This window comes from Musa acuminata, chromosome BXJ3-11, assembly GCF_036884655.1.
Source record: "Musa acuminata AAA Group cultivar baxijiao chromosome BXJ3-11, Cavendish_Baxijiao_AAA, whole genome shotgun sequence".
Classification (NCBI taxonomy): Eukaryota; Viridiplantae; Streptophyta; class Magnoliopsida; order Zingiberales; family Musaceae; genus Musa; species Musa acuminata.
The window spans coordinates 24,182,811-24,208,922 of NC_088359.1; the positions used below are offsets into that span (position 1 = coordinate 24,182,811).

A 26,112-nucleotide genomic window follows, 5' to 3' on the forward strand; every position below is an offset into this window, starting at 1 on the left:
GGATGGCTGAGTTCGATCTACGGCTTGACATTAGTAACTAAAATTGATGGTGCACAAGGTAAACAAGACGCTTGGTAAAGGATGAGACCATGCAAGTAGGGATGGATTGTTTGGTGACTGAAATAGTTATACAAAACTCATAGAGATGAGAAGAATTGCTAACTCGAAGAATTTAGTACTTATTGTAAGAGCTTGTATGTAGACAATGGATTATCTGTGACCATCTTAAGGTGATCGAAACTTTTATTTCTGAATGAGAATGATACGCCCATAGGATGCTGAAGTGTATAATAAATTTAATATGTTACTAAGCTTTGATAGGCCATGCAATCGTTATGAAACTGATAATGATAGTTATTTATATATGTTATATTTATTCCGATTTAAGACCAAAGATGTTCTTATGCTTACATCTGTTAAAAAAAATAAGTCTAAAAAAAACTTTTTGATTGTATTTGAATTTAGTGGTATACAACATATATGAGTGATAAGAATATTATTATCATTGCCGGAGTGAATGAACAAATTTGAAAGTCCAATATAATATGATATGAAGCCCTATAGTGGATAATCGAATTCTTTAATTACTTATATTAGAAACTTTGTTAATTCTACTAGAGTGCTTGATTTAGAGTTTAGTGGTGAACCTTATATTTGGAATAATAATAGAAAAGGACTTACTAGGGTTAAGGTAAGATTGATATTGCTTTGGTCAATACTCATTAGGTAAGTTTATTTGGACATTCAACTGTTTCCCAACTTCGTTTTGTTTTCTTTGATCGTTGTCCTTTGGAGTTGATTGGTAAAGGGAAAGTGACACATAGCAAACCATTATTTATAGTTCAAAAATCTTAGACTGAATTAGAGAGGTTAAAGACTTAATTAGTGTTACTTTGAATATCACTAACCCCAGAATCTGTCATGCAAATAATATCTAAAATCTTAGTAATCCTCATAGAATCGGCAATGTTTAGGTAATCTACAAGAAAATTATTCTAAAATTCTTAAACAATTTTTTTCCCTGAAAAACAAGGATTCTATATGACTTATCCAATGGTGAAGAGTTCCGTATTCAATAACATCTTTAAGCTTTAATTAAATAAATACATATAAAATGGTAGGTAAATGCTAAACCTAAATGGATAATTGATAATGACAGAAATACTAAATACTATCACAATTTAATTATGATTAGATGATGACATTATTTTATTCATCAAATTATGGTAAATCGAACAACAACATATTTTAAGGGAATTCGTCATTTTTTTATAAAAAAATTTAATGGATATACGGTTGAATTTTAATTAATTATTTAGATATAATTGGTAATCAGCTTAATTTAACTCTCAAACATCTCTATAATTAAGCATCCTTACATAAATATTGGGCAAAAAACCATTCATTCCTAACATCTATTCATTCTTATTTATACACTATATTCATTCCGTACGATTATTTCACCGTACGTCCCTCTCTTGGTATCTCCCGACGTATCCTAAACCAATCGTTGGCGTGACCAAAGTTGTCTACGGTCACCTCCCTATCACCCATCTGTCCCCCCCCCCCCGTTTATCGTTTCCCCAGCCTACCGCCCTTTTCGGTGAAGATACTGAAGGTTCCCGCACCTCTCGGATTAGGACCGTTGTTTAGGGGACCGTATAACGATCTTAATCAACGAGGACTAACCGACGGCCACCGATCCAACGGCTCAGATCAAATCGATAAGTCGATAAATTGATAATCACGCGACCCCTTTCTTCTTCGCCCTCTCACCGGGAGGGAGAACGAAGCCTTTATTGCAGTCCTTCCTCCCCGTCTCCCCCATCTCTACCCTTTCACGAAACCCTAACATCACCCCCATTTCACAGCCCGGATTTTTGGGAAATCGACTCCGACCTCTTGTTAGCGCTACCAGATCGATCCCCCGTTCTGGATTAGCTCTTCCAGATCGATTGATTTCCTCTTGGGTTCTCGCCCTCCTTTCAGGTTGATCTGGTTCGTCTGGTCTCTCCGCGGATGGCGGTGCTGGAGGACCTGATACGGTCGATTGAGTTGTGCTTGAGGTTGGTCAAGAAGCAGCAGCCGCTCGTGGACCCTAATCTTGATCCCGTGCTGCTGGTTCCCGGGATCGCCGGGTCGATACTGAACGCCGTTGATGATAATGGTAAGGAGGAACGGGTGTGGGTGCGGATTCTTGGTGCCGATCATGAGTTCCGGGCGAAGGTCTGGTCGCAGTTTGATCCCGCCACTGGTAAAGTTTTGCTCTCCCCATCTCTCGATTAAGATCGCAACTGTGGTAATCTTATGGTCCTTGAGGTCTTTGTTCTTGTTTTCTTTAAGTTTGATAATTCAAGACATGATTGACAAACCCTAAAATGTATAGAGAACATTACTTTGACGAAGAATAAATACATTAGTAGTTTCGTTTTGGTAAAATTAATTTATGTACTTGGCTTTACCAATCTCCAATTATCCAAATAAAAAGAAGGATAAGCTAGTTGTTTTCATAGTTTTGCTAACTTGTATGTTGCGGAGGACATAAGACCTGTTGCTATACTCTCACTAAAAACTGCTAAATTGATTTTGAATAAGTGATTTGTTCAGGCTGCTTGGAATGCATTTCTAGAATTATTATTATTTTCTTGGACACCTATGATATGAAGGGGGAAATTTTCTTTCTCTTACTTCATGTGGTTCAATTCTGAATCTTTTACTCACAGAAAATCTCTTTATTGTGAGTTTGCTATCTGGTTAGTTTGAAAATGTTCTCCTACATGTTAAAAGACCTGGTAGTTGTTTGGTATTTCTTTAATTATTTCTCATGCTAATTTTAGTAAATTGATGACTAGTTCTTCGAGGAACCATGAGAACCAAGTTTGCTTAAAACAATGTGAATAAGTTGAGTATCAAGGAGTCAAGGACTAAGAGTGATGATGGAAAGTAAAATTTGCAGATGTTTTCTATGTTTTATTTGCTTGAATTGAAGTCCAGAAATATAGGCCTTGGTCATGATGCTAGAATCATTGGGAATTTTTCTGTTTTTGAATGCAGTAATTTGAAATAAGAAAGTTCTAAAGTTTCTAAATGCTGGAAAATTATGTTGATCATTTGTTTTTAGTTATCCAATATTTTAATGCAAATAATATGATGGCATATCCATTTTTATTCATCCAATATTTTAGAAAGTGACATTGTTACCTCATCAAGGCACTGTCAAAAACAATAAAAAGTTAAAAAGAATATGCACAATGATGTTGCTTGTTTAGTTTCTTTTCTTTTCCGGGTAACAACTACCTTTTTAAATTTCTTTAGTTATCTTGGTACTTCATGCGGCATGACTAAGCCAGTTTGGGAAGACAGTGTGATGTTCTACATGTATTGGAACTTAACATTTTTAGCATCACCAGTCCATGCTGAGCATGATACTAGCAAGTGGTCAAGTTTGGAGGGGAGAGCATATCAAAGAAAGGAAGGGTGATAGGGAGGAGGGAGGGAGGAAACAAGAAAAAAAAAGCTATCAAAAGTTGAAATAAATATATTTTTTAAAAGACATGGGTTCTAGTTGGTAGGCTCACCATCAGGTACCTGTTCTCTTTAATAATTAAAACTGGCTTACAGTTTTTGATCCAAATTGGATGGTGAGCCTCAGTCTGAATCTGATAGTAGGAGGCAATCTGCATGCCACTTTTGAAGCAAGCTGGTAAGTTTCAGATCGTACGGTCCACCCAGTTTGTGGGCTACTACTCTTTACAGGTGCAACTGGAGGAAAAATGCCATGTTCTCTTCCTATTAGTTGTGCTTTACCATATTTTTCTGATACAGAAGCCATCTATAATGTAGTTGTACAGATTTTGTACAAATTTTGTCTATCTGCAGGTGTTCATCCATGCACATACATTATCTTGCTTGGCATGGTATGATCCAGTTATGATAGACTTTGTTAGGGTGGACCAAGTAATTCTCTGGCTATATGCAGCTTGAATCTTATTCTGGTGTCCTTTGTGGAGCTGAATCAATATCGTTTTAGGCATTACAATGGTTAAAACTTGCAACATAAACACAATCATTTCTAGTTATTACAAGCACATTTTTTTACTGGTGAACTAAGCAATATGTAATTGATTTCCAATGTGCAGGGAAGACAATTTCACTTGATGAAAAATCAAGAATTATGGTTCCTGAAGATAGATATGGACTATATGCAATTGATTGTTTGGACCCAGACATGGTATTTGAGTGTCTCTTCTTTAAGACTTGCAGCTTTTATTTCATAAGCTATAAGCTGAGAATGTGACATCAGCTTCCTTTCTCCTCCTTGTCTGCTGTGAAATCAGTATTTTATCTCCCTATATATATATATTTATATATATATGTATGTATGTTGTTCTGGTTGTGTAATCAATTTAAATTTTTTATGTATTGTAGATTGTGGGACGGGATGGGGTTTGCTATTATCACGACATGATAGAGCAGATGATAACGTGGGGTTACCAAGAGGGCACAACCCTTTTTGGGTTTGGATATGATTTTCGACAGAGTAATAGGTCAGCCACGCAGAAGTTGCTTTTAAAAAACCCTTCTCAAATATGCTTTTCCATTCACAAGTGACTCAGAAATTGCTTTACAAACAACTTGTCTTAAGTGTGTTTTTCCATTTATATTCTGAAGTTCTCTTGGAACATTCTCGTGAAAATGTATTTGCTGAGTTCTATATATCAGACTTGATTTCATATATCTATTCATATACATACGTAAGTATATGCTTCTGCACCTACATGCATATTTGTATATATATACCTATGTAAAGTATACAAAAGTATATTTGTAAATATAGAAGCACATAGTTACAAACTTATATATGTATGCATATACATTAGCATATGCATGTATGTATGCATGCATGTCCACATGGAAAGTTAAATGGGAATTTACACTAGGTTACTACATGGTTTAGGTGTTGTTTGCATGTTGTATAATCTTTACTTCTATGATATTCATTATGCAGCAATATAAGACATGGAAACTCTGTAGTTTTTCCTGTATTCACTCGCAATAGATTTTCTTAGTTATTGAATGTATTTGTTTATGACACCAGTAAAATGAAATAGATAACAATAGTGAGTTTATGTGGATAGCATAATGACTAAGACATTAAATAGTGATCGATCAATATTTGTAGTCTTTGACGAAGAGCTTCTTTTTATAATAAAATTTAAAAAACCCATGCAACACCTTGATTAGTCTTACATCGAAAGTGGGTAAGACAAAAATGAGCTTATAAGCGTCTGATGGGTGTACTACTGTCAATTTCAGCCTAAGCATCTTGGCCAGTGGTTTGGGCCAAACGAAGTTAATAGACTATTTATCCTATCAGGTCGGATCGTGACAATTGGTATTAAAGCTAACCTAGTGTTGGGCGTGGCGAGGGGCATGGACAAGTCATGGTGTGGAGCCACCATTGGGCTATAACTCATGCACTATGCTAGGGTTTGATCTGGGTTGTACCAGGCTTTGACGAGGACGCTAAATCCTTAAGTTGGATAGTTTGTAACACCTTGATTAATCCCACATCGGAAGTAGACAATAATAAGATTAGCTTATAAGTGTCTGATGGGTGTAGTACTGTCAACTTCAGATAAAGTATTTTGGCTAGTAATTTAGGTCAAACAAAGTTAATAGTTTAATTATCCCATCACACCACTATTTCACACATCACATGAGGAAAAAAAAAAGATTGAATCTTATGCGAAACATCAATGATAATAGATGACATTAAATGGTGATACAGATGTGGACAATCACATTATATTCACATTATGTTATAGGACTGCTATATCTATTTTCTTTAATTTCTCAAGCAATAGTATTGAATTAGGGGAAATCCAAGACCCAAAGTCATCAAGTTGTTCCAAATCATTTCAGTGAATAAAATGGGGCTAGAACTATATTGTAATTGAAATAGCAGTTATATGCATGGGGTCAAATATGATCCATGAAGACTGGAATGCCCCACTAACAATCTACCAGTTTGACTGACATATATCATTGCTTCATTTTTTTTTTTACCATCAGCAACTGAAGGATACTGTATCGTGTCCAGGTATTGTACCATCCATAAGCTGACCGAGACTTTGCATTGGCTGTTTCTTAAAACCTTGTTTATTTTGTCTACCATATAATCCACCACAAGCAATTTAGAAAATTATTCACCCATCATGTTGCTGTAGCATCTTCTATGAATGTAATACAATGGCTATACTAAACCATGATAGCAGCTGCTTACCTGAAATATTTTTTTGTGAATATTACTATGATTGAGTAAATTGTTTTGTAAGTGCTCGAGATTATATTTCTTGGTCTTTGCTAGTAGTATGTAATATGCATTTTGTTCTGTGACGAGGGAATAGGGATGCAAAATAGCTCTTCCATCAATCCGAACATAGAGATGGGATTTGAATAACAGTATCATTATTAAATAATGACGAAATCCCTCATCCTTATGTCATGTCGATGTGATAAATAATGGAATAAGGTCTCAAAGAGGCTTAATAGGATCAATTCTTGTTTTAGTCATATCCTTTGAGATTATGATAAACTTCATCTTTTGCTGCATACAACCCTCATATAATGTTTACTGTAAATGCTTGGGTCTTGGTGCCTTTTCTTGTCATAAGTGCATGAAGAAAGTTCATGTCACTTTTGGGCATCCTCAGTATGGGACACAATTTGCTAGGGACCTAGTGAATGAGGAGAATTATGCTTTTGTTTTATAGCTTAATCATCCCTACCTCCCTTGTGTGAAAGGTCATCCACTGATCTTGCTATACTTTATCTAGGTCTTCATCGACGGGGACATCTCTTGTCGATGAAAGTTGCTTGAAACCTCATTTCCATTAGCAGACATCTTCCCTCCCTCTTAAGTATAGCCCTTTCCATGATTCCTAGTTATGTTCCACTTTTTCCTTGCCTTGGCTAAATTTAGGTTCCTCCTGATGTAAGTTGAATGTTGAAGGTGGTTTTGTTCGGAGGGGTCATCCTAGAGGCAATTCTGGCACACTCCAGATTATGTTCAGATTCAACTCCTTTCTTTCTGATCTTTATGTCAGCTGTCCAAAGAAGACAAAGCATCATGTACTATTTGACTTGCCAAACCCTCCATTCTTCAATTTTTCTGTGCAACACCTTCTCTTAGTTATTGCCCGATATTGGTCATTTTTTCCTCTTGGTTTCAAAATTTTTCCTTTTGTACCATCATTATACAGATGCCTATTTATCTTGCTTCCTCTTATCTTTAGTTTGCAACCTTTACTGTTCTTTTTGGCATGTTCTCATGGTTCTGCTCCACTATCACTTGCTTTATTCTTTTTCATTCTTGCTTACGTATTCTTCCTTTCTTGCTTCTTGGAACTTGATCAAGATAATGAGGATATGTTTTCTTCATCAGCACAGGTACCCACTAATTGAACAGTGTGTCATATAAGTCAGGATCCTGACTTTCAAATCATAGTCCTGGTTGCAAAGAACATTTTAGTAGAGACTCTTTTGTTTCTTAAGTTCGACCAGGCTGCAGTATACTTATGGTTATTGATAAGAAATTTAATAGTCTTGGAGCATCCTAATCATAAATTTGAAAGGTTGGAAATGCCATGTATAATAACTCCATCCGTGTCATATCTACCAGGAGGCAAAAAAGAATTGTGATTACATAAGTACTGCTCATATTTCTGGGCTCTATGGGCTGTTTCACAAAAAGAAAGTGTTTACCCAATACCAAATATGAGGAAACCCAACTAACTTTAGTTATGGCATGCACTGGAAACAATGAAAATAAATCACTTCACCAGCATGATAGCTTTCCAAGGAAAAAAAATCTGATCTAATAATTGCCATTTTATCTTGGAAATTTGATTTACTTGATTCTACTATGGGGATTATAGCTATTAACATTTTCACATACTTTTCTTTCAGGCTTCAAGAAACTCTAGATAGCTTATCTGCAAAGCTAGAATCGGTATATGTGTCATCCGGTGGAAAGAAGATGAATATTATAACCCACTCAATGGGAGGGCTGCTTGTGAAGTGTTTCATGTGCCTTCACAGTGATGTAAGAATACTCTTTGCTATTAAGCCAACTGTCCTTGTAATTCTTCTATTGTGCAAATAAGCTTTTTCCCCTTTACTCTTTGTGGCAATTATTTAGAGATTCTATTATTTACAAATTACAATTATGTGACATTTCTTAGATTTTTGAGAAATATGTGAAGAGCTGGATTGCAATTGCTGCACCATTTCAAGGTACAATTCCTTAGCATATTTGTAAATTCTGCTTTACTTTGACTGGGAAAACATAGATGAATTCTGAACTCTGTGGTCTTAGTGCTTACATTAGAAACTAGACTATATGTGGAAGTTGAAGTGTACCATTTGAGGTTATCTGCGATAAAGGAACTAGTAGTTATTGAGAATGATGACTGTTTTTCTTCTTGAAGTATCTATTTGACCAACTATTTAACCTTTTCTAGTTAGATTTGCTTTATCGTTAATACGTGAGAAGATATCTTTTCTAATTGCTCCTTGTTCATGTTTCCTGTATAAAGGAAAAGTGTAGTTCAGAAAAGACTTCAAACTTGCAAGACAATTTGAGTATTCTGTCATGGCCAAGCACTATATTTTTGTATTTTATTACTTGAATGATTATCTCTACTGCTCATATCTTGAGTTTTTAGTAGCATAGGATTTGAAAGTAAATAATACTTGGTGCTTTCTTCTTGTTGGATGCTTAGATAATTATGTCGCATGCAATGACCCATCCTATACAGGAGATCCTAGTAAAATGGTGAGAGCAAACCTTGGACATCTTCCTCTTTAGATAGTTTAGCAAAGATGCTGGACCCTTTCCTTTACCTCCTTCAGGAAGTTATTACCACATGTTGTGTCATTATTCTTCTTGTGTTTTGGGCCTGTATAAATGAGGCATGGACATGATAAGGCCTGTGAAGAATTTCCCATATTCTGATCTATTATGTTCTAATATAAATTTTGTGGCTGCATTGTTTTTAGTCTGAATTTGCAGCAGAGCAGCTATAAGAAGTGCAAGTATAACCTGATAGGCATGATCCTTAACCTAACAACTACTTTATTGAAAAATGATGTCAAATGCTGGTTGATTCTCGTTGACTCCCTTCAGTGTTATGGATCTCATTGTTGATTTCTTCAAGTTCCTGTCAACGGATTGCCTTGGAAATGACCAGAGTCCTAACATTTAGCCTTCAGTTAAGAAGTTATTTTAGTACCTTTTCTTGTTGAATTTGCGAGTCCCAAGGCAAACTGAACCTGTAGATGCCTTGACTGAAATAGTGTGAACTTGAACATCAGACTAAATAGAAAGCAAAGAAAATTCTAGTAGTCTTATGTCAAGAGATGAGGAAATAATGATTGTCCATATGAATGATTCGTTGGTAAGATCCTCTCCAAAGCGTTTTCTGGTTGATAAATTACCTAGACCTTGAGAAATGGTAGCTTAACTGCCATATGGATCCCTTCGTGTAGACTAATGCATCCTGAGACGAGCAACATGTGTAGGGTTTGTTCTTTTGGATGTCACACGTTGGAATTTGAAAAGAGGATTTTTGGGTTATATGTTATGCAATATGTATTACAGTATTCCTAGTATGATAGGGATTTAAGTTGAAGAAATTGTGATACCACAATGGTCAGAAAGACATAATGACGGTGCATCTCTGTGTGGATATAACTTGGATGTATGCATCACGGATTGTTGTTAGGGCTTGGAACTGCAAGTTATTGGGTTTTTAGGCTATTTGTATTATAATAATTGCCCTATGCTGGTGATATCTGATGATTTTCTTATGGAATAGATGAGTTAGTGCTTGTAAGTGGCAGAGTATCACTAAGAGTATTGGTGCATTCCTTAATTTTCGTTTGTTTATAATCTGTTGTAGTTCTATTTGAGATGTAAACCAATCATATCCAATATGATTATTGACAAAAGTGGATCTGATTAGATAGGAGACTTTGTGCAAGGAACACAATTTTAAGATCTCATCTATGGTTGGAAAAAGATTGTGTTCATGTATTATCCTTACCTCAAAGGGATATTCAAGATTTTAAGCAAGGGAGGTGCCTAAAAAACGAAGGGATGTGATGTATCCCAAAAACTTGATATGTTCACTGTGAATCATATTTAAACTTTGGGAAACCAGCTATATTTATTGTGTATGATGGTGGCTGCCCTTTTGTCATTAGTCCTAAAATGATCATCTTTTTTCACCTCAAGTGCTGGATAGCTTTTGAGTTCTGTTGCAGTGACATAAAATATCTAATTTAGTCCTTATAATATGGACAAAAGGGTAAATGATTAAAAAATGTTGTGAGTTCAATGAGAACTTCTGTCTGTGGCACTGTTCTAGGTTAAAATAAATTACACTATGCAACCAAAATTATTTAGAGAATATTCTTACTGTGGTTGTTATGATGTCAGAGTGTTATAATGTCTGACATGACAAGAACCCAATGCTCATGTAACTTGCACGATTATCAGATTCTTTCAAAAGAAGCTTTCATCTAGTTGTAAACATAATGTAGCGGACTGTCTTATGCTCTTTCAAGAATGAAACTTTAGTAATACAACTCTTTCCAGCATATTTTTCATTTCATCAGAACTATCATGTTACTTGGTTTAAGGAGTTCCTCATGCCTTATTGATCAAGGCACTAACAGCTTTTGTTTAATCGACATCATTGTTGCACAAATTTATGAGTATATTTAGGTATACTTCATTTATTGTATGGACAGGTGCACCTGGATATATAACAACTGGTCTCTTGAATGGTATGTCCTTCGTGGAAGGGTGGGAGGGAAACTTTTTCATCACCAAATGGAGCATGCAACAACTGGTATATTTTCCCACTCCATTTCTTTATTCCTTTAATCATTTAACTCTGCCTCGTCTTTGTTCCTTGGATTAGTTTATCATCATTTATATTTGAATAGTTGATTAGAGGCAACATCTCCTGGTATGTTCTCTCTGTAATTATGAATTTTTATTGCTTAAAGGACAATTTAGCTTCTCCTTTAATACGTGATTTTTAACGAAACCTTTGGCTAATTAAATCAAATTTGGATGCCAATTGAACCTAAAAGTCAGAATTAAATGCCTAACAGTATGTGCATTCAAAAAAGGCAGTTTGGTCTTTCTTTGCTGGTCATTTAGTTTTACAATGTAGCAGTGAACATTGTGCTGCATGTGTTGGACGATGCAGCCTTGACTGAGTTGTATTATGTTGGCATTATGGTATAAGATTAAAAATCTGTACAAGGATCAGTGTCAATTAATATTAGTTGGATAAAGTTTAAAAACTGATGGTAGAGACTAAGGTTTAAAATATCATCTGAACTGGTTGTTATGGATCGGTATTTAGCAGCTGAAAACTGATCAGTATGTGCAGTGGATGATTTTGTTTTGTCAAGTCTACTGTGGGACTGTTTTGCCCAGTAAGGCCACTGTACCTGGTTTTCACCAGACAAGAAGTATATCGGCACCTATAATTCCTTTTAATCTTTTAACAATTGTGTGTGATTCCTATATTTTGAATCATAATGTCCATACAACCTCTACAGACCATACTGTAGCTGAATTAGGACTCAGTGTGACATCAGAGTAGGACTAAAAATCATCTTATGAAAATAATTGAATTTTGTAACTTATACGTTCATAATTTACAAAATTAAGAATCATAAAAGCATTCTAACCGAGATCATTGATCATGATTCTCTTATTCTTATTGTCGATTATAACAAGACAATACCTTCTTGTATACCCTTCAGTTCTGCCGGACTCAGCATTTTATTGGAGAAAGAAATAAAAAGTGTTGTGCAACTATTCTTGGCTTGAGATGCAGCATTTGTGCATATGTATATAAATTTTCACCATAATTCGAGATGCGAAATTGAAATGCATAGAAACAGCACCCGCTGCAAAAGTTCATTTTTTCATTTGCTACTGATAGTGGTTGAATTGCTTTTTGTTTGTAAATTATTATTATTATTATTATCAAATATTGATATATATGGTCTTTTCACTCTATATCATCTATATGGTCTTCTCCTGTAGTTTTACTTTTAATATTATCTGATCAGCTTTGTTGGGATGTTATTCTTGGTTTTTAGTCTTGATTTTATTATTCACTGTACTTTCTAGTATATTGTAGGTAGATAATGTATAAATCATTAGGTGTAAGTCTGTATGAATGCAATCATATGTTATGTTACTCTCCTGTACTACAAACTAATTTTAAGTAGATTTGAGAAGTTAGGTTGGATTTTATGAGCTAATGTGCCTTCTGTTTCAGCTTATTGAATGCCCATCCATTTATGAGTTGATGGCCTGTCCCAACTTTTGTTGGGAAGATGTTCCTCTTTTGCAAATGTGGAGACAGAAGCATGATGGTTCTGGAAAATCCAGTATTCTGCTGGAGTCATATGAGCCTCTAGAAGCTATAACTTTGATGAACGAGGCTCTTGCAAAAAATACGGTAAGGCATGACTGATCGCTCAGATTATGATGCAGTACCTGTCAACTAAATTCCTTCACAGCTTTATTGGATGGAGAGAATTGGATTCTCCTGTTTTAATGCAACAAGTGGGAGAAAATTAGAAAGAGGTGAAGAGAACCGGGCGCAATTGATTTCTCTTTGAGCCCTTTAAATAAAATTTCTTTCTTTTACCATTACCTAATGAAGAAAAAAAATTGAAAAGAATGTGAAATATGAAACCGCCAGAGAGTAAGTTGCAATTAACTCGGTAGAGATTCTCTTCTCTTTGTTAACAAACTGAACCAAACAAGAAAACTTATAATAAGCTTCTAGTTTAATTAAATAACAGATGTTAACTGATTTTATAGAAAGATAAATTTATTTCACAAAGTTATAGATGTAAGAAGAAATTTATAACTTCTAGTCTAGAAAATAATTCTACGATACCATACAAAGTCAGTGACATTTATATGAGTAATTAGGTTCTTTCTTTATTCACTTATAGATTCTGATTTTGACCTTGGGTTTAGCAGGTTGCTTATGGAAGCATGCAGGTTCCTTTACTGTTGAATTTAGAAATTCTGAAATGGGCCAATGAAACTCATGAAATTTTATCTCGTGCTAAGCTTCCGGATGCAGTAAAATTTTACAATATATATGGGATTCATAATGACACACCACATAGCATCTGGTATGCTCTCTCATATCCTGTTAACATTCCTTGATTTTTCGCATGTTGTTTAGACTTCTTGTTTCAAGTTTTAGGGTTTGTATTTTGGATATACAGCTTAACTTTGCCAGCCTAATTGATTGGTTTTTAGATTTTGCTAATTATAATTTTTACTTGTCACAGTCCAACTTGGGAATTGAAATATGTACCATCTAGTTGCATGTACTAGACATAAGATCCTAAACCAAGGGTCTTAGCATGCTCAACAGAGCCCCAGAATTATTCTCTTGTTGTGTTTGAAATTGTTAGACCTGGAATTATTCTCCTGTTTCAGATATTCATCTTGCAATTGAGACTGATTGAGTACCTAATTAAGCTTTGTAAGAAGCAATTTTGAGGAACAAAGGCTTGACATAGGTTATAACCATAACTATTTTCAGAATTGAGCTGAATTTTAAGTGAATATATAATGAGGCTAAATCGAGACTCATCTAAGTAAATATATAATAGTGTTAAGACAAATCATGCTCAATCTTGATTATATATGCATAAAAATCAGTGAAAAAAACAAAATACATATTCTATGTTTATTTTCTGTAAAACAATATTGAAGTTAGTCTTTTTCTGGATATTATGGCAGATTGGCAGTATATAATAACCATATACTCCATGCTTACAACAATAGTATAAGCTTGCTGCCACAGGAGCTACTTTTATGGGAAATTCTGGAAGTGTGTTTTCTTAACCATCATCTTTAAGTTACTGATATTATGCTCTGCTTGCAGTTATGGGAATCAGGAATCACCAATTTCAGACACAGAGCAACTTGTTTCTGCACAGGTTATTTTCTCTTACGGAATGTTAATTCACAATTTAACCTGAAATCAATAACCATGAGGTTGTCAATAGTTTGTGCAGAGTAACTAATTTTTTTTGCTTCATGAAATTGAGGACAAATGTTTTTAAGTGATAAAAAAAATTTCAACAATGATGCACAATTTTAAATAAGATATGCTGTACAAAATAACTAGAGTATTTTGAAATTAATGAAATTACAACAGGGGTCTATGCAATTAACATGTGGAATTAGATATTGTTGGTAGCAGCTTATGCAAGTTTGGTAGAAAAGAAAATTGAATTTGGAGATGAGATTCTTGGAGTCTACGTGAGAGTCTGAGCACAGATATTGTGAACTATGGAGGAAGACTGAGCAAACAGAGGGTATGGGCATCACCATTTTGCCCATGTTGCACAGTGAGCCAACATAGAAGGATTAGATCAATTCAGTGACTAAATCATTACCAGTGAGATTTTTGTATGTTTTGACTGAAAACATAGCCATTTTGTCTAGTTTGGCTGAAACACTTAACTGACTGAAAAGCTTCTCCTGCATGCTGATCCAGTTGCATGGATATTGATGCAGTACGTTGATAATAATAACGTAAATGAATCAAGAGCATTATTTTAATTTCATTAATCATATATGATGTTCGATTATTTCAATCTAGTATTACATAAATTTGTTATATAATCGTTTTGACTGATCACAAGATAATCATTCAAGAACAGTTAAGCTTTTCCCATATTACATCCATGAATGAAGTGCCCTTGATGTATCACTTAGCTATTTCACTAGAACATAAGTACGTATGTCAAAAAGTATTTGATACTATCCAAAAGTATCCTATAATTTTTGTATTTAACAAATATTTGTTGCAAACATGGATATGGCAAGCAATTCAAAGTATCCATGTTTAATAGATTTTGCTTGCATGGCATCTTTTGATAATACGTTTCCTGGCACCCGAATCTAGTCCCACATTGGAAGTGGGAGGATGGATGTGATTGTATATAGGGCTAGATGAGCTTATTGTTGTTAATTGGAGGTTAAGCATTTGCATGGTTTAGGTTCATCAAGTGATGGGTTGGTTTCTCATTGGGTTGGATTATGACAAATAGTATCATATCAGATTTACCCTACTAGGAAATAGCTCTTGATGGTGGGGCTGGAGGTGGCATATCATGAGGTGAACCCGCCACCTTATGAACCATGTAATAATTATAATTTCAAGTTATGAGTTGGACCTTGGGCTTTGACAAGGATGTTAAAGTTATGACATCCCCATCTAGTCCTGCACTGGAAGTTGGAGAATAAGTGTGTGATTGTGTATAGGACTAAATGAACCTACTACTAATTTGAGTTTAAGTATTTTTGGGCCAGTTGTTTAAATTGATCGAATTAATGGGTCAGTTTTCCCTCGGGCCAAGTCGTGACATGTTTAGTCCAAAATTAATGTGTTCATGTAAAGATCTCAACTACTTGTAGAATCTAGGAACTAAAAGTTACAATTTCTGTTTCATCATGAGTTATAGCAACAGAATTTTGAAGATGACCTTGCACTAATAATGATGTTTGTGACTTTACTTTCTTTTGAAAATAAACCAGGCTTAAGAGGATGAGAGTATATCAAGACCCATATAAGGTGTATGTTTAGTTTCAAATGACTTGTGCATGAGAAAGTTCTTGGGTGAGGAATTTGCTAGTCCTTGGTGGTGATTCATATATTATCACCAACTGCAAGTCGAATCGTTTATAAAAAAAGCAAAAACAAAAAAGAAAGTAAAAGAGAAAGAAGTCCCTATGTAAATATCTGCTATAATGCTTGCAGCTCGATAAAATAGATGACAGTTATGATACTCACTTCAGCCAATAAATATGTGGCTAAAATCATTTAGACTTGTCCTTCAGCTTCATAGAATATCCTATACTGTAGACACATTTATTAGCTTTAAGGTCCTGTTTTGTGAAACCTTATCTTGGGCTAGCTATATGTGCCTTTCATTCCCTTAAATTTGGACACTCTGTATTATCGTGTGTAAATGTCTTTACAACTCAATGGTTCACTTTAGTTCTTAAAATGCTTTCTGACTAACCTTATTTTGAGGTCACTGTTAATGTATACCTCTTAGGAATAACAATCATTGGATCATTAGGTTTTACCCCTTTCACATATCCATTTTATTTCAGCTTTCCTCCCCTTGATATGTTTGTCATTCCTCTGTCAAGTTTGAAACATTTTAGTAGAATATGTTTGTCATGCGCTTGTCAATTTCTTGTAATAAAGATGGTCATCTACGATTCTACATTGTGTTGTATTCTAACAGCATCGTCTGCTGCTATGAATATGCTGCCTTTCTCTACCCTGCTGGTTACTTCACATTCATCTCTTTTAACTTGGATTTCACATAATTAATATGCTGTGCTCATCCTCATGATGCTGATCTTCATCCATCATTATGTGTTCAGCAAATTTGTCCATTCATAGCCATTTACCAATACTTATCCGTGCTGAATTGCAAATGTAATTCCCTGTCAATCCAATAGTAAAGGTGGTTAATTGTAATTCATTGAACAATTGACACATGTCTTTCTTTTAGGACTTCTGGTTGACATATACTATAGCTTTGCTCACTCAATGCCATTGTAAGTTTAATTTGTTCCAGTTGTTGTAACTCATCATGTAAATGGACTTTATGCTTAACTTTTACATATGTTATGATTTACAGTTGCACTCTCATTATCTGGCAAAAGAATTATATAATGAATGTTTTCTTTCTGGAAACATCTTTGATTTGGCATGCATCAATTATATTGCTTTCATCTGCCTGAGCACATTTCTCCTCTTTGAATCAAACAGACTCCAATATATAAGGATAACAAGTTCTATCCCATCTTGATCATGAGATTCATATAGTTGCTGGTGTAGTTTGGGTTTCTGTATTGCTATTTTGACTTCAAAATCTCACAAATTCACCTTGTCTCCATCACTTCAAAATAATTTCTTGCTCTTGTTAAAAATCAATCAGCTGGCAGTGTTGTTTCTTCATGGATAACTTCTAAGTTTTGCACTATTGTTTAAATCAAGGTTTGAAATTTCGTACCGTACCAATGTATTGAGCTTTGCTCGGTATGGTACGGTATGTTGTATCGAGCGGTATGCCAAGGCATACCGAGTGGTACGCCTAAATATATATATAATTAATATATTAAAAAAAAATCAATATATAAAAATATTTAAAAAAGGCGTATGTAGCCTCAACGACGATGCCTCCTCTTCTCCTTGTTGCCTCGTCTGCAGCATTCGGCAAAGACGCCGAAGGCCGTAGACGTCTCTAGCTTTCGGCGAAGAACGTGGTGAAGGCCGCAGACGTCTCCAGCCTTCGACGAAGAACGCAGCGAAGAAGAAGGCTACAGAATCATAAATGAGGCGATGAAGCGCCTCTTCCCTTGATCCCCGCGCCTCCAAATCCTCCTCTTTATGACTCTCCTTGCCGTTACCTCTTGGATCGGGATCGTTGAGGGAGGGCGGCGTCGGATTGGGATCGAGAAAGGGCACGAAAACAAGTTCGCGTCGAGGTTTTCCCGATTCTCCCTTTTCTTCTCCCCATTCTTCGTATGCCCTCTCCTTCTTCTTCCTTCTTTGACGCTTCTCCCTCAGCCTCGCTGCAATCAGGCGTTATATCGAGCGGATTGCCCGCTACCTTGATTTAAACACATCTTACCCATTCATCACATTATTTGAGCATCTGTTCTAACTCATTCGTATCATGTCCATGTGGTTGATCTTTTTAGACATTTTTGAAGTATATGGGTTTTATTTGTTCCTTAAGCTACCTTATTTACAATTTTTGTTATATTACTGCAACTAACAGTATGAAAAATCATTATAAGTCTCATTTTATCATTTGCAGCCTAAGTATATTTGCGTTAATGGTGATGGAACAGTTCCTGCCGAATCAGCAAAGGTATGGCAAGTTGTATTTTTAATAATCATCACAAATTGCATGACTATTTTATTGTGTCATGAAATATGATACAAGCAAATAGCATAAAACATTATACAAACAACGGCAGGATGATTGTGAGGTAGCTTTGGAGACGAAGATATACGATTTTATGCAGGCATAAATGGCCAGTTTATACTGTAGTTGCATAAATAAACTTATTATAGATAATAATTTTATTTTTCTGTGTCATATGAGCACTGAACTTTTGAATGCCATTGTGACATGAATTCCTATTTGTATGCAAAAATCAAGCAAATGCTAGAATGTCAAATTGATGCACTATGCTGAAACCAGATACTGGGACCAGACTTATTTTTGCTTACTATGTGACAATACAGATATGATTATTTGGTAAAATCTGATCATGAGTGCTGCTATCTTGCAGGCCGATGGGCTCAATGCAGCAGCAAGAGTTGGAGTTCCTGCTGATCATCGAGGAATAATATGCGACCGACATGTTTTCAGAATATTGAAGCACTGGCTGAAGGCAGGAGAGCCAGATCCTTTCTACAATGCTCTCAATGATTATGTAATTTTGCCCACAGCATTCGAGATCGAGAGGCATACAGAGAAAAGCATGCAGGTAGCTGCTCTGAAGGAAGAATGGGAGATCATATCAACCGTCGCCGACGAAGATAATAAACCAGCTGATCTTCCACCTATGGTGGGCTCATTATCAGTGTCTTGCGGTAACAATGTGCAATCAATGGAGAAGGCCGAGGCTACTGTTCTTGTGCACCCTCAAAGCAAAGGCCGACAGCATGTTGAAGTCAGAGCAGTCAGTGTAACCATGGGTGCATTGTAATATAAAATGCCATGTATATAAAACTTGTTCTAACATTCTAGAACAAACAATGTACAGTGTAAATAGTTACTGTATCGACGCACCTTACCTATCAGATATATGTGCAGGAAGTATACGCCTATTGATCAAAATAAAATCATGTACATAGTAGAAGCCGTTTGATGTTTACATTAGTAATTATTCAGCTATTAATCAAAATCAAACCATAATTTTCTTGAGAATAACTAAAGGAAAAATGTTCTAGAGTGTTAAAATAGGCATTTGTTTTGAAATTTTATGCATGGACGTATTTTGAGTTTAGTGATATCCCTTTCTTGCAGACTTATTTAGATTTTATTTCTTTCATTTTCTAAAATTATCTTTCAATTTGCTTAGTCATAAGTGTCATTAGGTCAAAATGCACTTGCAGGAGGTGAAATGGCTTCGTGATGTATTACCAAAATCTTGGTTTGGGTCTAATGATTACTCTGATGTGAAAGTTCAGGTCCTCCAGACACCTCGCTGTACCAGACAGCGAGGTGTTGCTGTCGTTAAGCTCGGAGACTGTTGATGAGCTCTAAACAAATTGTTCATAGACTATGAGGATAGTAGAATAAAGTAAAATTCTTAGAAGTGAAAAATCTTGAAGGATTAATTTTGATATCAAGGAGATTTAGGTTAATTTTAACATATCATTTTCTATTCGAGAGATTTTTGTTCCTCAAATCAATGAGAGTATTGATGAAGGTGAACAACAAAATAACATCGAATAACTCTCACATGATATTGATGTCGCCGTTGATGATCTTGTAGAACAATCACAATTGACAAATAACAATCACAATTGATAAATTTGAGAAGATTTCAAAGGAAAAGAAAACATGTCATTTCTGATGATTATGTGGTATATCTACAAGAATCAGATTATGATATAAGAATAAAAAGAGACTCCTTATCGTTTTCACAAACCATAGAAAGTAACGATTTTGAAAAATAGTATGATGCAATGGAAGAAAAGCTAAAATCAATGGTCCAGAATGGTGTTTGGGATCTCGTTGAATTGCCCAATGATTGTAAAAGAGTCGGTTGTAAATGGGTCTTTAAGACAAAACGTGACTCAACGGACAATATCGAACGATATAAAGCCAGACTTGTGACCAAAGGTTTTTCTCAGAAGGAAGACATCGACTATAATTAGATTTTTTCTCTAGTTTCAAGAAAGGACTCATTAAGAATCGTCATGGCATTAGTAGCTCATTATGATATTGAGTTGCATCAGATGGACGTGAAAACAACATTTCTGAATGGGGATCTGGATGAGGAAATCTATATGGAACAACCTAAATGATTCATTGAAAAGGGAAAAGAAAATTGAGCTTGTAAACTTAAGAAATCCATTTATGACCTTAAACAAGCTTCCAGACAATGCTATATAAAATTTCATAATACCATTACTTCCTTCGGATTTACGGAAAACACTATTAATCAGTGTATATATCTGAAGGTAAGTGGGAGCAAGTTTATTATATTGATCTTATATATGGATGATATTTTACTTGCCAGTAGTGATCTTGGTTTATTACACGAAATCAAGATATTTCTCAATAAAAACTTTAAGATGGTTGATATGAATGAGGTAGCCTATGTTATTGACATTAAGATATTCAGAGATAGATCTCAAGGATTATTAGGATTGTCTTAGAAAGGATATATTGATCGTATCTTGGAGAGATTTAATATGCAGCTTTGCTCAGGTACCTATTACTAGAGGTGAAAAATTCAATCAAAACCAGTGCCTAAGAAATGACTTAGAAAAGAATCAAATAAAGAATATTCCTTATGGGTGCACAGTTAGAAGTCTATTATATGCTCAAACTTGTACAAGACCAGATATCAATTTTGCAGTTGCAATGTTGGGAAGATATCAAAGCAACCCAGGAATGAAACATTGGAAAGCTATAAAGAAAGTAATGAGATATCTGCAAGGGATGAAAGATTATATGCTTACATACAGGAGATCAGATCAACTTGAAGTGATAGGATATTCAGATGCTGATTTTGCAAATTGCCTCGACAGTAGGAAGTCCACTTCAGGATTTATATTTATGTTAGTTGGTGGGGCAATTTCTTTGAAAAGTGCAAAGCAATCGCTTATTGCATCATTAACAATGGAAGCTGGATTTGTGGCATGCTTTGAGGCCACAAATCAAGCTTTATGGATGTAAAATTTCATCTCAGGACTTGATGTGGTCGATTCAATTGCCAGGCTGCTGAAGATATTTTGTGATAACACTGCAGTAGTTTTCTTCTCTAAGAATGATAAGTACTCTAGTGGTTCCAAGCACATTGAGATAAAGTACTTGATGGTTAGAGAAAGAGTCCAGAAACATCAAGTGTCAATTGAGAACTTGAGCACCACTATGATGATTGCTGGTCCATTGACAAAAACCTTATAGTGTAAAATATTCAAGGAATATGTTTTTAGAATGGGGCTAGTGAGCAAGTCATAAAGAATATGGTAATGCATGTTTATGTGGATGCTATTATTGACATTCTTCTTGCTTAATTAAAGTTATCTGTTTCTGCTATCCTGTTTACATTTGTGTCTATGCATATTATGGTTGAATGTAATAACAAGATTGTCTTGACAAGACAAATTACAAGGGTCATTATGGACTATATTAGGAAAGACTAACAATGTTGTAGTACATAGAAGGGAGTATGAAATTGATGAAATATAACCGTTATGACTCGCATTGATAGTTGGACTTAATATAGTATTATTATGTTTATTGGACTTATTGGTTTATTTTAAAAAAATATGATCATGTATACAATGCTTTTCAAAATTTTTTGGAATCCAATTAGGTAAAATTATTTTTTAAATAAATTTTATTTTATTTATTTTGATTTTGAATATCTCTTTTATATCTTACCAATTAATGGGTGGGAGAATGTTAGATTTTGTGATCCTTTTGTAATTGGATAAGATGGGAGGAAATCTCCAAAGTTGAGAGAACGTTAGCACGTATACAAATACAGACGCATCTCAACTCTCTCTAAAAAATCCTCTCCCCAGAAAGAGGAGAAAGGATGTAGAATAAAAATTATTTTTATATTTTTGATATGACATAATTATAGATTTTATGTTTACACAGTCCACTGTTAAGAAACCAGGGAAAGGATGCTGATACCGCACATCACCACTGAAAGGTATTCTTCTCACCGGCAAGTGTTTCTGCTTTTGCTCGTCGGTGAATAGGACTTCAGCGTCGCAGCAACACACACTGATCCTTCAGAACAAGGAAACGAATAAGAGCAGTTGCTTTAAGAATAGTCGATTGCTTCGGTCTTCCTTCCAAAGTTGCAGTATATGATTCTTCCGAGGCTAAAAGGGTGGAGTGAATACGACGGCCCCCCATCTTTGATATCAAGAAAGCATAGAACATGCAAGAAAATTAAGGGTACCTAAGACTGGTATAGTTTATAAACATGGATACCGGATACATTTGGATATTGAAGTAGCTAATTGGATTTACGTATGGATACAGTGAATAAACGGGCACAGTTCAACCCATCATCATACACATAATCATGTTACCTCGGATTCCACCAACCAAGTCAGCGTAAACATTATATTATTAACGCAAACGAAGGAGTTATAGTTACGCATCGACGAAAATTTTCATTCATTCGAGGGGCCATAAAGTAAAAAAAATACACACATTGTTTACATGATAATTAACCTCAAAAGGTTAAGTTGTTAGATAATGATCCAGTATATATTAACGTTATTTTTATTTGCAGCAAAGGACATCATATTCGTCCTATCATTCACAGTACGCAGCGAGAAATGATTACATGACACTCGAGGAAACCACCCTTATGGAAATCAATGTGAAGTAGGTGTAGGTCAGATCCGATGTCTTATCATCGCTTAAAATTATCGGGTGGGACCTTGTCGATGATGACTCGAACGATCTCGAGCCCTCCCTTCCATGTACCTCTCCAAATCTCGAACAAGCCGAAGACGACCTGATCTGGTGGGGCAGTAAAGATGAGGACCTGGCTCTGGATATCTGGTATTGGGAGCTCTGTATCAGAGGGAAGCAGGCTGAGATCCGCCTTCTTCCATACGAACTTTCCACTGGCATCCTTGGCCATCAGGTACACCGGGCAGCCGCTCCACCCGAATGCGTCTGCCCTCATCTTCACCATGAACTTCACCTTGTACCTCTCGCCGGCCACCAATCGACTCCCGTCCAGCTTGCCGACTACCTCGAGCCACGATACCTGGAGCAAGGTGATCGAACCCCTGCGGTTCGGTTCTCGTGACAAGATAAGAGAAAAGAGACGGGAAAAAAAGGAGTGACGTAAATTTAATGCAAGAGGTAAATAAGAAAGTTTTATTTCTTTTGTTTTGAAGAGTACATATATTTAAGTTCAATTCTGTAAAGTCTTGAAGGAGGTTACGCTACTTCTATTAGACTTCAATTCTCTCTCTAATTAAGTTTATTATTATTATTATTATATTTCTCTCTAATTAGACTTCAATTCTCTCTCTAATTCTGTAAAACTCCAACAACACACATATTATATTTATGAAAGGCTTGTGTTGTCTCTCCACATTGATGAGAATGAAAGAGGGAGGGAGGGAGGATCTTACAGTTTGTTTTTGTTGATGCACCAGTGGCGGGGATCGTTGCCCCAAGTGACGTCGAGTGCAACCGGATCAATTTTCGCTCTAGACTTGTCCTCGGATATCTATCAAAGCGGCAAAGAATAATAATCACACACATGATTTAGCTTCTTTGCAGTTGGTAGAAAACACGTATCACGCGTAAATGGTTGATGACCTCAATGGCTTCTCGTTTGACTTTCTCGTCAGTTAGCTTATCTTGGGGGTTGTAATGAGGAGATGACTCCATGTTGCGTGTGTGTTTGGGCGAGAGACGGCGAGAGATTTGAGGAAGTTGTAACCCGGAGATGCCTTTAAATAAACAAGGGCTCCGGAAGAAACACTACTGAACCGGCGTCTCTCGTGGGACTCTTGAAGCCGTCCTCCGCTTTTGAGATGGCTCTCTTTATTCTCTCTTTTCCTTGGGTCGGTTGAGTGCCGAGTGACGCCAAGCATTTTCTTGTTCTTCTTTATCTCTCTCTCTCTAATGTCACAACGCACACCGCCTAGAGTCATCTCAAAGCTATCTCATCTTCAATATCCGAAAGCTACAGTGATATCGATATATCGTTGTAATATATAGTGATATCAATATTATCCAAAAAATAATTATTTGATCTATAAATATATCATTGTAATATCCGAAAACTACAATGATATCGATATGCAAGGACAATTAGACTCATCTTCTTTTTTCATCCTATCGTTCACAGAATAACTGTGCGATAAAATAAAAACTTAGAGAAATTGAAAATAGATCTATAATTTCAATTTCTAATATTTCATTAGAAGATTCTGATGACATTATGAAATTAGAAGAATCACTTCTATCAATTATCTCTTAAAGAATTCTATCATAAATAAATTTTTTTATTGATTATAATCATAATTCAAATTAATCAAATTTATAATATATATCTTATCTAATTATTAAATAATCTAATATTGAGTTCTGAGTGCTGTAAACTGTACGTGGCTTGCACGTCCAACTTTGTTGTAGAAGGACGAAGGGTTTTTTCTTTACGAAGTAACAGCCATCAGATTCATAGGAAGTTTGTGTTGTCTCGTCTTCATAGCTTCATGGTGTTTTGTTTCATCGAGAATATGAGATTGCAATTCCTTTCAACCGAAAAGTGGAGTATATATATATATATATATATATATATATATATATATATATATATATATATATATATATATATATATATATATATATATATATATATATATATATATATATATATATATATATATATATATATATATATATATATATATATATATATATATATATATATATATATATATATATATATAGGGAGAGGAGAATAGGAGAGGCAAACAAAGACTCTAGCTTATGAGGCTCTAAATCCCTTCTATTTATAGAGGCTTTCTATCAAAACCTAATGGATCCTCCCCTAGTGGGTATTCGATCTGCATCCAATTACCCAAGCCCTTTAGATTAGTAAATTTCTATCCGATAATCTCTCATAGGTTCTTATTGGATCTCGTCCATGGGATCCAATAATTCAGAGACTTATTGGATATCCAATAAGACATGAGCTCTAGCGGATATCTCATATCCGAACCTCTACTCATCGCAATGTCTACCATATGTGTGTGACCCTCTAGGCCCAATATCAAGTTGGTCGTGAGTCATACATGTCAGAACTCCTTTTAACTTAGTGAATTATTATCTCTGTAATAATTCACTCGACTCATCGACTATGGACGTACTAGGCCACTACGCCGTAGTCCCAAAACGATACAAGAGAATCTAATCCATTGGACCTGTCTGTCCTCAGTTACCATGTACCTATAGTCCCTCATCCATCTAATATCCCAGAGACCGTATATCGAGCATGGTGCTATCAGACCCATACGATTTCTACGAATCTCGCTCTAATCGGATTCTCCCGGAGAACTCTTTCTCTCTCAACTCGAATGACCTTGGCAAGAGATTTGTGTGAGCAAGAACACATGAGATATTCTTCTCATGACGCCGAGAGTAGATGATCCTCTATCGACACTCAATAGTCCTCGTAAGGTCGATTGTCACTCGTAATGACCAGTTGTACTATATCTGGGACATCCAAACCTATAAGTCTGGTATCAAAGAGTGGAGCACTCATATAGGACATTCTTAGTGTCTCAAGTCTAAGGACCAAATACACCACTAGGACTATGGAATCGTTGTCTGATAATAAGATATAATCAACCATCCAGCATTCTAAAAGCGGATCAATCAATGAACTCATTCTCCAATGAGCACCGATACTGTATCCCTAGTGTCCCCACATGAGCAGCTATGAGACTAGCTGCATCCATCATATGAATGAGTATACAGCATACTAGTCTATCCAATTATCACAATATCCCTCTTAAGTAACCTATAACCGGGATTATTTAAGATCTGTGTTTAAAGGTGAATCGATCTCATTATTATGATCTAATCACGATGCGATTCCCATTGCACGAATCCAAGGACATCACAATATATACATGCATATATACAATAATCAATATAAAGTGATAAATATTAAAATATAATAAGTAAAAAGATTCCGTGTCAAGT

The 26,112-nt window shown here is 35.5% G+C and overlaps 2 protein-coding genes across 3 annotated transcripts; one reads left to right on the forward strand and one right to left on the reverse strand.

Moving 5' to 3' along the window:
* The first annotated feature begins 1,765 nt into the window (after positions 1-1,765).
* Positions 1,766-19,048, forward strand: LOC135586475 (lecithin-cholesterol acyltransferase-like 4). Of its 2 annotated transcripts, none has more exons than XM_065174520.1 (11): positions 1,766-2,254; positions 4,140-4,231; positions 4,429-4,547; positions 7,972-8,107; positions 8,247-8,298; positions 10,819-10,919; positions 12,375-12,557; positions 13,091-13,248; positions 14,013-14,067; positions 17,980-18,033; positions 18,461-19,048. In XM_065174520.1, exons 1-11 carry the CDS (start codon positions 2,020-2,022, stop codon positions 18,878-18,880), a joined length of 1,605 nt encoding a protein of 534 aa, XP_065030592.1. In that variant the 5' UTR covers positions 1,766-2,019; the 3' UTR covers positions 18,881-19,048. The 2 variants fall into 2 exon arrangements, with proteins under 2 accessions (XP_065030592.1, XP_065030591.1); XM_065174519.1 differs by having other exon boundaries at positions 1,875-2,254; positions 13,088-13,248.
* A 3,515-nt stretch (positions 19,049-22,563) lies between these two features.
* On the reverse strand, positions 22,564-23,912 carry LOC103971399 (protein PHLOEM PROTEIN 2-LIKE A9). The gene is made up of 3 exons (XM_009385413.3): positions 23,716-23,912; positions 23,526-23,623; positions 22,564-23,174 (listed from the first exon to the last, which is right to left on the reverse strand). Exons 1-3 carry the CDS (start codon positions 23,785-23,787, stop codon positions 22,790-22,792), a joined length of 555 nt encoding a protein of 184 aa, XP_009383688.1. The 5' UTR covers positions 23,788-23,912; the 3' UTR covers positions 22,564-22,789.
* Between the last annotated feature and the right edge of the window lie 2,200 nt (positions 23,913-26,112).

What these genes read in the sequence shown, in the direction of transcription:
- LOC103971399 (XM_009385413.3), bottom strand. Translation starts at nt 23,787, where the DNA reads ATGGAGTCATCTCCTCATTACAACCCCCAAGATAAGCTAACTGACGAG. An exon ending in TCAAACGAGAAGCCATTGAG is followed by an intron (nt 23,624 to 23,715) that starts GTCATCAACCAT and finishes CCGCTTTGATAG; the next exon opens with ATATCCGAGGACAAGTCTAG. An exon ending in TGCATCAACAAAAACAAACT is followed by an intron (nt 23,175 to 23,525) that starts GTAAGATCCTCC and finishes ACCGAACCGCAG; the next exon opens with GGGTTCGATCACCTTGCTCC.
- LOC135586475 (XM_065174519.1), top strand. Translation starts at nt 2,020, where the DNA reads ATGGCGGTGCTGGAGGACCTGATACGGTCGATTGAGTTGTGCTTGAGG. An exon ending in ATTGTTTGGACCCAGACATG is followed by an intron (nt 4,232 to 4,428) that starts GTATTTGAGTGT and finishes TATGTATTGTAG; the next exon opens with ATTGTGGGACGGGATGGGGT. An exon ending in AATTGCTGCACCATTTCAAG is followed by an intron (nt 8,299 to 10,818) that starts GTACAATTCCTT and finishes TTGTATGGACAG; the next exon opens with GTGCACCTGGATATATAACA.